Source organism: Pan paniscus, chromosome 9 (assembly GCF_029289425.2).
Source record: "Pan paniscus chromosome 9, NHGRI_mPanPan1-v2.0_pri, whole genome shotgun sequence".
Lineage (NCBI taxonomy): Eukaryota > Metazoa > Chordata > Mammalia > Primates > Hominidae > Pan > Pan paniscus.
In genome coordinates, this window is record NC_073258.2 from 96666576 (window position 1) to 96678595 (window position 12020).

Here is a 12020-nt window from a genome sequence, read left to right on the forward strand (position 1 = left end):
AATAAAAAATAATGAAAGTGCTTTAAAATGTTTTAAAACTGTAGCACAGAAATATACAACTGCTGGGAAGAATAAATAAACTGGAAGTTAAAATACTCAAAGTTCTTGTATACTGTTTACACTCATTGGCATCATAAGTCTTCCAGAGTAGTAATTTCCTGTTCATTGAATTGTGTCTAGTCAATTTACTATATATAAAGCAATGTTAGGTGTGTTTGGAGTGTATAGATGCTTCCTGAGGGTAGAGATTCCTGTATTCCTTTGTCATGGAATAGATTTTTTACCCCAAAGCTGCACTCATGTGGGAAGTATTAGTAATAATCTTAGTATCTGTTTTTATGGAATCCAGTGGTTCTGAATATTTGTTCTAGCTCCATTATAATTTCCTGGGGAACTCTTAAAATACTTTAAAATATGAATTTCCCCAATCTGGAAAGGCCAAAATCATGAGATCTGGACAGGCACCTGGCAATCCAAATTGTCCTCATAAACTGCAGACCGTTTTGGTACATATAGGCAGATTTGAAACAAACACTATTCCAGACAGGTTTTTTTTTTTTGTTTTTTTTGTTTTTTTTAAAGGAAAGTTGAAAGTTGGCTTAGTGAAAAGAGCAGTCCTTTTTTGAAATTCTTAGTGCTTGTGGAATTTCTACCATGAAGATAGGATATTTTTAAATTAGTATAGTTACTCAGCTTCTAGAGAAAAGGGCTTGGTAACATTTGCCTGATAGCTTCCAGTGTTTTTTGTTTTTTGGTATTTTTTTGGATATAAGTTTTCAATTCCTTTTTCTTATATAGTAAGTGCATGGCTTTTTAGAAAGGGAAGAAATGTATTCTGCTCTTCGGCTGTTTTGTGTCTGGTAATGTAGTAGATACCATTTTTGAAAAGAATATATTTAAGCAATGGTTTGGGGTTAGATACGTTGCATTTAACTCGTTAGATAGAATTTATGGAGTAACTACAAATACTGGAGATAATGTGTTCCACGCTGAAGAAGGGACAAATTATAACAGAAGGTCAAGATAAAATGAGAGACTGGTATTTATTTAAAATATTTGACAAACGTTGATAGATTGGTTCAAGACATAGTTATACAGCTGTAATATGTTTTTCAGTTAGATACTACCATTGGTTTTTACAGGCTTTTTACATGACACATCTGAAATCTGAGTCATAGCTTTTATTTCTACAGCATTAACTTTAGGCTCTCATTTTTCCTAGTTGCAGACTGGTCTAGAAACAAATAGACTTATCTTTGAAGATAAGGCAACTCCGTGTGTTCCCAATGCAAGAAGAATTAAAAAAAAGAAGTCAAAACCACCAGAAAAGGTGTGAAGACAGAACCAAATCAGGCAAAATGCTGATTACTTGGTATAGTTTATGTCAAAACACCCATAAACTGTGTGGTGTACTACAACCTTGAGAGAGTAAATCTTTCATTCTCAATTTCTTCATTCAGAAGGTGGAGATAAGTAATACCTACTCCTAAATTTTTATCCTGATAGTGAGAAAATATATAAGCATTTTGGAACTACAGAACACCATACAAAATTAGCATTATTAGTACTGCATTATCTTGTGCTTTTACAATGTTTTGTGTATATGTATACTGATTTTCTACTTAGAATGTAACTGTTGTTTTGTCAAGTGCTTTTTTCCCCCCAGCCTTTCCTAGGCTAGGATATATGCTAACAAGTACTATTAGGAGCTGGCTTGTGATCATAATGCCAGCTATAGATAAGGCAAGTAGTAGCCTAGTAGTTAACTGAAGTTTCAAGTTAGTCATGTATAGTCGGTTTTTATTATCATGTGAATAAAATAAAATTGTTTTCCTTTTCTTTTCATTCAGAAAAGTTCTAGGAACTATTTTGGTGCACAACCACATTATAGATTATGCTTGGGTGATATGCCATTTGTAGCTGGGAAGGTGAGTTGGTCAAACTCTGGATTCTTTTTATACAACGTTGATCCCTGAATTAAGTCCCTGCATCTGCAAGTATGTCTACAAATGGAAGGAACATTTTTCTGTCCCTTTACCAGTGTGTGGATCACAGTGATGTGAAAATGAGATGTAGGGAGGTTTTTGGGGATTAGGGAAGCAAGGAAGAGATGGGGAGGATACCTTAAAGTAGATAAAGTATATGTGGAAAGGAAGTGATAAAAGCAGAGACCCTAAGTTGAAGAAGGTGTTGTTTCAGATAGGGGTCAAGGAAATAAGAAATAGTATGTTTGTAGCATTGGATTTTTAGTATCAATCCTGTTGAGTTACATTTAGATATAGGTAGATATTCGAATAAGCACGTAGCACATTCTGCTTGTCCTCACATCCAGATCATTTCTAGGACTAATTCTCCAAGAAGCAGTCATACGTACACTTGAATCTTAAGTTACTTCAGCACTTGAATGTAAAGCTGTATTGTCATATATCAAGTACTGAGTGAAGTGCCTAAAACTGTGCTAGTTGACACTACTTTATAAGCTGTTTGTGTTGCTGGTGGTTTTATATTTAGATTCCAACTAGATTGTTATTCTGGCATCTTGGGAAGTAAATGTTCTTCTGAGTTTTGTATTTGTTTATATTTATTTATTTTAAACCCCTAGTAAATTCGCAGTGAAATCATGGGGAATATAATAAATTAGTGGTGACAAGCATTTGAAAAAGGTACAGTTGACCCTTGAACAACATGAGTCTGAACTCTGTGTGGGTCTACTTACAGGCAGATTTTTTTTTTCAATAAGTATCTTGGAAAATTTTTTGGAGATTTTTGGCAATTTGAAAAAACTTGCAAACTATAGCTTAGAAATATCAGAAGTTAAGAAAAAGTTGGTATGTCATAGATGCATAAAATTGACTATGTCAGTACTAGTGCATTTTATCATTTACTACCATAAAATATACACAAGTGTTTTTTAAATTATAATTTATCAAAACGATTTGCACACAGACTACGTGACGCCATTCACAGTCCAGAGAAATGTAAACAGAGATAAAGATGCAGTATGAAATCATAACTGTATAAAATTAACTGTAGTACATACTGTACGACTGATAATTTTGTAGCCACCTTCCGTTGCCATTGTGATGAGCTCAAGGGTTGCGAGTATTCACTTAAAATGCCACGTGACGCTAATCATCTTCAAATGAGCAGTTCATCTCTCCAGTCAATTGTGTATCACAGTAAAAAGTGTTCTCTAGCAGTTCCATATTTTCCATCATGTTTAGCACAATACAGTAAATAATTTGAATAATATCATAGGACCCATATCAAGTGCTACTAATGATGGTGGAAGTGCTCCCAAGAAGCAGACAAAAGTCATGACATGACAAGAAAAAGTTGCATTGCTTGATATGTACCATAGATTGAGGTCTGCAGCTGCGGTTGTCCACCATTTCAAAATAAATGAATCCAGCTGAAGGCCTATTGTAAAAAAAAAAAAAAAAAAAAAATGATCCCGGCATGTTGGCGTGCACCTGTAGTCCCAGCTACTCAGGAGGCTGACAGAGGAGGATCACTGTAGCCCAGGAGTTCGAGACTGTAGTAAGTGATGATGGCACCACTGTGCTGCAGCATAGGCAACAGAGTAAGATCCTCTTAAAAAAATTTAAAAAACAAAAAAAAAGGAAATTTGTGAATCTGTCACTGCAGCTACTCTAGCAGGTGCCAAAACCTTGTGCTTTTTGCAAAATAGCTTTTTATCTCATTGAAAATGCAGCTTTTATGTGGATGCAGGATTGCTATAAGAAAGGCATACTTGTAGACTCTTAATATGATTTGAGAAAAAGGAAAGTCATTATATGACAACTTAAAAGGAAGGTGAGGTATCTAAAGCTGGAGAATTTAATTCCAGCAAAGGATGGCTTGATAATTTTAGAGGTTTGGCTTTAAAAATGTCAAGATAGGAGAAGCAGCTTCTGCTGACCAAGAGGCAACAGATGAATCCCAAGATACCATTAAGAAAATCATTGAGGAGAAAGGGTATCTTCCTGAACAGGCTTTTAATGCAGACAGAAGTACCCTATTCTGGAAAAACATGATGCCACGAAGGATATTTATAAGTAAGGAGGACAAGTCAGCACCAGGATTTAAGGAAAGAGGAGACAGGCTAAATCTACTATTTTGTGAAAACACAATCCGATTTACAATCAGGACTGCCCTTATCTATAAAGCTGCTAATCCCTGAGCCTTCAAGGGGAAATATACCCAACTGCCAGTCTTTGGGTTTACAACAAGAACGACCCTTTGAGAACCCTTTTTCTAAACTGGATTTAGAAAAAACATTGATCCATCAATCCTTTGTCCCTGAAGTCAGGAAGTAATTTGCCAGTAAGAGACTGCCTTTTAAAGTCTTTTTAATACTAGGCATTGCCCCTAGCTACCCAGGAGCATCGAAGTTCAACACCAAAGGCATGGAAGTAGTCTACTTGTCCCTAAACACAGTGTGTCTAATTCACCCTCTGGATCAGGGAGCATAAGGACTTCTAAGGCACATTACATACACTATAAAAAGGGTTCTTAATGCTGTGGAAGAGAACTTCAGAGAGAACATTATGAGGGTCTGGAAGGATTACAGTTGAAGATGATGCCATCATTTTTATAGAAAAAGTCATGAAAGCCATCAAGTCTGAAATGATAAATTCCTGTTGGAGAAAACTCTCCAGGTGATATGCATGATTTCACAGGATTTATGACAGAGCCAATCATGAAAGAGATTGTAGATATGGCAAAAAAGGTTGGAGGTGAAGGATTTCAAGATACGAATCTTAGAGAAATTAAAGAGTCAGTAGACACCATGATAGAGGAATTAACAGAAGATGACTGGGATGGATAAGAGTGCTTTCAAACCAGTGCCACAAGATGAAGAAGACAACACAGAAGTAATGTCAGAAAACAAGTTGACATTAGATAATCTGACAGAAGGGTTCTAATTATTCAAGACTGCTTTTGACTTTTTTTTTTTTTTTTTTTTTTTGAGACGGAGTCTCGCTCTGTCACTCAGCCTGGAGTGCAGTGGCACGATCTCAGCTCACTGCAACCTCTGCCTCCTGGGTTCAAGGAATTCTCCCACCTCAGCCTCCCAAGTACCTGGACAACAGGCACGCGCCACCATGCCTGGCTAATTTTTGTATTTTTTTAGTAAAGACAGGGTTTCTCCATGTTGGCCAGGCTGGTCTCGAAATCCTGACCTTAGGTGATCCACCCGCCTCAGCCTCCCAAAGTGCTGGGATTCTGTAATCCCACTGTAATCCCAGTGGCTGAGCCACTGCGCCCAGCCTGCTTTTGACTTTTACGACATCGACCCTTCTATGATACATCACTGAAACTAAAACAAATGGTGGAAGAATTGGTATCTCATAGAAACATTTTTAGAGAAATGAAAAAGCAGAAAAGTCAAGACAAATTATAGTGTATTTCTGTAAAGTTACACAGAATGTGCTAGCCTCTCCTGCCTCCCCCTCCACCTCTTCTGCCTCTGCCACTCCTGAGACAGCAAGACCAACCCTACCCTTCTGCCTACTCAACAGTGAAGATAATGGGGATGAAGGCCTGTATGGTGATCCAGTTAATGAATAGTAAATATACTTTCTCTTCCTTAGGATTTTCTTAATATTTTTTTCTTACTTTTAGAATATTGTTTACAATACATAAAACAAAAATGCTTCCAGTCAACAGCAGGCTATTACACTTTAGGGCTAAATTTATTATAGTTCTCAGTTACATAAGTGGGAGCTGAATAATCAGAACACATGGACACATAGTGGGGAACAACATACACTGGAGCCTGTTTGGTGGGGGAGTTGGTCAACGGGGAGGGAGAGCATCAGGAAGAGTACCTAATGGATGCTGGGGTTAATACGTAGGTGATGGGTTGATCTGTGCAGCAAACCACCATGACACACATTTACCTATATAACAAACCTGCGCATGTACCCCAGAACTTAAAAGTTGAAGGAAAAAAAAAGTTTCTTTATGGCAGAGTTTTGACTACATGGGTGGTCGGTGCCCCTAACCCCTCCATTGTTCAAGGGTCAAGTGCATATTAATATAATCAGAAAAATAACAGAACAAGAATTTTTTAAATTATTGCATATTGAAAGTGTACTTATAGGCAATTAGTATGCTAAATATATATTACAAGTTACGAGCAAAATAGTGGTTACATTGATTGATTTATGAATAGTGGACCAGCCTTGCATTGATGTAATAAACTCCCACTTGGATGTGATATATAATACTGCTGCATTCACTTTGCTAGCTAACAATAGAAACTAAGATTAGAAGGAAAGCATATGTTTAGCTTAGCATGGTGGTTCCAAATCTGGCTAATCAAAATCAACTGGAGGACTTGAAAACACAAATTTCCAAACCCTAACTCTGCAGTGAGTTTGGTGTGCTGCCTAGGAACCTGCATTTTAAATATGCTTTCTAATAATATTTATGGAGCCAAGTAAGCCCAGCCATCTATTTATAAAGTGGAATAGTACATTGAGATTGTTGGTTTAGTGTTTAAAACAAAAGCAAAATATCTTTGAGAAGTCTATCAGGTTTTTCTTACACACGTGATAGACATGTAATTTAGTGCTTCCTATTATTCCAGGATACAGAAATGAACAATAGTGTCTACCACCTGGATGTACACTGTTTAATAGGTGAAATAGATATGTAAAAGCAATTAAAATATGATAAATGCTATGAGAGATGTAAAAAGTGTTATAGGTGATCTGAGAATGAACTGATTGATTACCTGGCAGTTTTAAGGAAGCCTTTAAAAATAATATATTTGAACTGGGTTTTAAAGAATGATATAAATGTTGCTAATACACCAAAAAAATGTCATCTGCAAATATGGTTTGTTCACAAAATGGAGAGAAGGGGAGGATGATAGGACATGAGGCTAGGAAATGTAGGTTGCAGCTCAATGATGTGTATGTAGGGCCTTATTTTCCATTCTGAAACATAGTTAGTGGATTTATATCAAAGGATTTCAAATAGAAGAACATCATGATCAGAATAATTTTAGGATTTATATACTCTACTTTGGGGGGTGGAGAGTTCTTTTTACCTAGGCTTAGGGAATAGAAAGTGGTGTAGAGAATATAACTTCAATTACTTCTTTCATCATTTTTCTTCCTTTAGTCCACAAGCCCTAGCCATGCCGTGGTAGCCAATGTTCAGCTTGTCTTGCATCTAATGAAGCAACACAGTAAAGCTTTGTGCAATGATCGAGTCATCAACAGTATTCCTTTGGCAAAGCAAGTGTCTTCACGAGGTGGTAAAAGTAAGAAGTTGTCAGTAACACCTCCCTCCTCCAACGGTATTAATGAGGAGTTGTCAGAAGTCTTACAGACTTTACAGGATGAATTTGGGCAAATGAGCTTGTGAGTTTTTGTTTTTGTTTTTTTAAATTCAGTTTAGCTCTAAAACCTCATTTTTAAAAAACTTGTTGACTTTATTTATCTTACTTTCCTTTGTTGAGCAAGTATGGTTGAGCACAATCCTTATACCAACCAAGTTACTGGGACTTTTAACAAATACAACTAATAAGGGTAAAATCTCTCTCTTTTTAAATACTGTTAAATGTTTTGAAGACCAAGGTTTATATTTAAGTTTTATTTCTTTGAGAACTTACGATATACAGTCATGCATCACTGAATGACAAAGATGTGCTCTGAGAAATACATCATTAGGTGATTTTCTTTTCCTTGTGCTAACATAAGAGTGTGCTAAGCTTATAGCTTATTGCTCCTAGGCTACAAACCTATACAGCATGTTACTCTACTACTAAATACTATATGCAGTTGTAACACAATGGTAAGTATTTGTGTATATAAACATATCTAGGTACAGTAAAAATATGATACTAAAGTCTTACGGGACCACTGTTGTATATGTGGTCTGTTGTTTACTACATCATCATCTGGCACTTGACATTACATTCATTTTAGCTAAACTTAACTGATAAGACATGAGTGTTTGAAGAGCAAGATTCATCTGTAGACTTTACATATACAATACTCTTTTGGGGAAAATAAGAATATAAAGAATTAACCTTGACATTAAGAACTCTTGCATTTCCCTCTAGTGCCTTTCTTGAACTTTTAAATTCATATTTTGAATTAAAAATTTCTTGATCTAGGCTAGGCATGGTGGCTCACACCTGTAATCCCAGCACTTTGGGAGGCTGAAGTGGGCATATCACATCCTGGCTAACAGGGTGAAAACCTGTCTGTACTAAAAATACAAAAAATTGGCCAGGCATGGTGGCAGGCGCCTGTAGTCCCAGCTACTCGGGAGGCTGAGGCAGGAGAATGGCGTGAACCCGGGAGGCGGAGCTTGCTGTGAGCCGAGATCATGTCACTGCACTCCAGCCTGGGCGACAGAGCAAGACTCCGTCTCAAAAAAAAAAAAAATTTATTGCTCTGTTCAAAAAATGGAGTCATTTTTTAAACACATGAGCAGTAACCCATAATGAGTAAGGTATAATAGACCTAACCATGAAACACAGAAAACTTAACCATGTTCTACTTCTGCTTTGTATATAGTGATCACCAGCAGCTTGCAAAACTTATCCAGGAGTCGCCAACCGTTGAACTGAAAGACAAGTTGGAGTGTGAATTGGAGGCATTAGTGGGAAGGATGGAAGCAAAAGCCAACCAAATAACTAAAGTTCGAAAATACCAAGCCCAGGTAACTCAGTTTTCCTTCACTCAAGTTTCTAATGATTAAGAAAAAAAAAAACACTTTAATTCAAATATTAAATGATGACACTAAGTGTATCATAGATAAGTATCTACAGGAGATACTTCTTTACTGAAGACATTTGTTCATTGAGAATTGGTAAGTGGATTAAGAAAGAAGACACTTTTAGTCACTTAGCATATTCATCTAAGAAACATCTTTCAAATACTGAATATATTTAATATTCTTTATGAATAAGCTTTAACTTCTTTGATGAATTTAAATCGGAGTTTATCCAAGTAAGGTTTTTTCAAAAGCACCTGCGAAATTCTGTTTCCAAAGGAATAAGTCATACATTAAATATGTGAAATATATTTATGTTGCTAATCATTTTATATCAGCCAACAATGTAGTACTACCAGATGCAGTGGTGACATCACACTCAAGGGTTTTCAACCAGAGAGAAACATGATTCATGTATTTAAGAGATTACTGTAGTGACTAGGGGTAGGGTAATGGGATCAAGGCAGAGAGGCTGAGAGATCAGCTATAGATGTATCAGAGGTGTTCAGCAAGACAGTAGTTGGGTTTGGGCAGAGGTAAACAGATTTGAGGTATGTTTTGGAAGTAAAAAAAATATTGGGGTTACTTGCTGCTGGGTATCATGTAGAAGGAGAGGGAGTTAGGATGGTGATTCCACTGACTAAAATGGAGAAAGCTGAGAAGTTCAGAGAGCAGAACAGGTTTGTTGACTGTTGACTGGTAGCCATATGATACACAGTGCCAAGTGCTCTGAGTATATCTTCTCATTTAATTTTCACAAAAGGCTTCTGAGGTGGGTATATTCTCATATTATAGATGAGGTAGATGCTAAGCCACATTTTCTGGGAAGTATGCATATATCCTCAGTGAAATTAAATAACTTGCCCAAGTACCAGCTTACTGGGAAATGGCAGAGCTGGGATGAAACTAGCCTTTTCAACTCTAAAACTTCGGCTGTTTTTTCAAAGTTCATGTATGAAAAAGAAATAAAAGCAAATTATTCCTGTAGGAGTAAGGAGTAATGGTCTAATTTGTTGCTTATACTAATTAGACTTATTCTATTGGAACACCAACATGCCAGCATCAGTTTGGCTAAAGTAAAAATAAAGCTCCCCTATTTAAAATTATTCTAAAAATAATGGAACAAAAATAAAATTCTTTTCATAGTATTAATACATTACCAATTACATCTGTTCATCCATCTGGAAATTGCTTCTTTGCCTCCTCAGACTAGTTTCTAGAATGTCTTTCTCCTCTTCTCCCATTTGTGAAAATCCTTCCCATTCTTCTTTTCTCTGTGTCTGATTTTTTGCCTCCTTCATGAGTCTTTCCTTCAACTCCCCTTGTTTCTCACTCGCCCTGTTCTGTACTTTGGCAATATTGCCTTAATTTAGGACAACCCGAATTTGTTTACTCATGTCTACTTGTTTGTGTATTGTTTTATATATATATATAAGCATATATTTATTTATATTAATATTTAAGTGTTAAATGACTAGTGCAGTAGATTTTGAAGTCTTTAAAAGAAAGCCTAGAATGTATTATTTGAGTTTCAGTTAGCATGAGAGTTAACCAAAAAAAGGTACTCTTGTACTTTTTGTTGTCAGAAAAAAAATATTTTCATTAAATTCTCCTTTTCCTTCCTGCCTTGGTTATTTGGTATAGCTGGAGAAACAGAAGTTAGAGAAGCAGAAGAAGGAATTAAAAGCTACCAAAAAGACTCTTGATGAAGAAGGAAACAGCAGCAGCCGTTCTGGAATCACAGGGACCACAAATAAGAAAGATTTTATGAAACTGAGACCTGGAGAAAAAAGGAGAAAAAATCTTCAGTTATTGAAGGACATGCAAAGCATACAGAATTCATTACAAAGCAGTAGTTTGTGTTGGGATTACTGACTCATAACCAGGTCAGAAATTTTATTCAGATAATCTGTACCTCATCAATCAGATGATGACAATTTACTTCCCAGGTCTCATACTCACTTGTGTTGGAATTAATTAATAGCAGGTGTTAAAGGACCCAGGCTTCATTACACAGGCTTTTCATGTATGCAGGATGACTCAATGTTAAAGCATTTAAATGGAAACCAGGGGAGTTTTAAAGCCCGAGAAACCACACATAATCTTGTTTTGTTGAGATGAGTTTGCTGTACTGATACACTGCACTTTGTAAACAGATTACCAGTTTTTTACTTGTGGGTGTGATTTTTTAAAATAGTTCTTTATATATAATTAAAATTAGGTTTAAATTTTCAAAATATGAGACTATGCTATAGGCAGTGCTTGCTTGAAAAGTCTCATTTTTAAATCTCCCTGGCATGAGGTGCCCACTTCCCCTTTCCAAAGCAACCATTAAACATACTTTGTTTCTACTATTGGTGGAGTTTTTCTATATTTAAAAATACATATATATTTCAGAGGATTTTTATTTTGCTTTTTGGCATTTCAGACTTTGATCAGTATTAAGTGCACTTGTATTGCTTTTTAATGTTAATTTTTTAAAGACCCAAGCAGTCATTTTGAGTTATATCTATAAAAATTATAAAAGGATTTTTGAAAGTATAAACAAATTGTCAGTGAAATAAATGAGATTTTGGAATAAAGTGAGAATGGGAGAAGGGATATGTTGTGAGCATATACCTTCACAGTTCTTAATACCTGTTTTGTAATCATGATATTCAGTCAAGGCATTATGGTTTTTAATCTTGAAACTTAGAGAACCCTTTGAATATTTGCTTTTACTGGTGTACAGTATGAGTGGAATATGAACTGTACACATAATTATCATGTTGATATAAATCATAATTTCAACTAGATCAAGACATGTTAACCTTTTATAAATTTAAAGTCAATAAAGCACCTTTTTAAAGGAAACACTGCAACTTTCCTTAACAGCCTGTTAATAAAGGCTTTGTGACAAGCTCTCAAAAAATGCATTTCTAAATAGGAGGACATCAATGTATTGATGAAGAGAAAAAACTAGTACTTAGTTGCCACACATGCTTACATAGAAAGAGAGCCCAAGAATATTAGATTTCCTCATGATACAAGATACTACAGTAACAGGCTTTAATTTAGGATCCTTAAATAGATTTTGGGGTATTATTTGTGACTCTCCTGAAATTGTAAACTTGTGCTTCTGTGTCCAGTTTTCTAATGAGTAGGTTCGTAGCTTGATCGAATTAATAATTGTGAGCCCATAGACACAAGGGAAGTGAGAAACAGTGCTCTGGTGACATGATAAATATATGTGTCAACCACCATTTCAACTATTAAAAACTCCTGTTATCTCCTTGTTT

The 12020-nt window shown here is 35.8% G+C and overlaps 1 protein-coding gene across 17 annotated transcripts in view; it reads left to right on the forward strand.

Moving 5' to 3' along the window:
* CEP57 (centrosomal protein 57) overlaps window positions 1–12020 on the forward strand; it is a 161570-nt gene that overhangs the window by 31311 nt on the left and 118239 nt on the right. For 7 of the 17 annotated variants that reach the window (XR_008620256.2, XR_010113379.1, XR_008620253.2 and 4 more), the window contains 5 exons: window positions 1223–1330; window positions 1851–1928; window positions 7138–7379; window positions 8544–8688; window positions 10387–10628. Coding sequence is in view for 9 of the 17 variants with exons in the window: in XM_063608239.1 (XP_063464309.1) it covers window positions 1223–1330; window positions 1851–1928; window positions 7138–7379; window positions 8544–8688; window positions 10387–10617 (804 nt within the window). In the remaining 8 variants the exon portion in view is untranslated. Of the gene's footprint in view, window positions 1–1222; window positions 1331–1850; window positions 1929–7137; window positions 7380–8543; window positions 8689–10386 lie in introns of all 17 variants that reach the window. The other 10 variants (XM_063608240.1, XM_008953806.7, XM_003828408.6 and 7 more) reach the window with 4 other exon arrangements.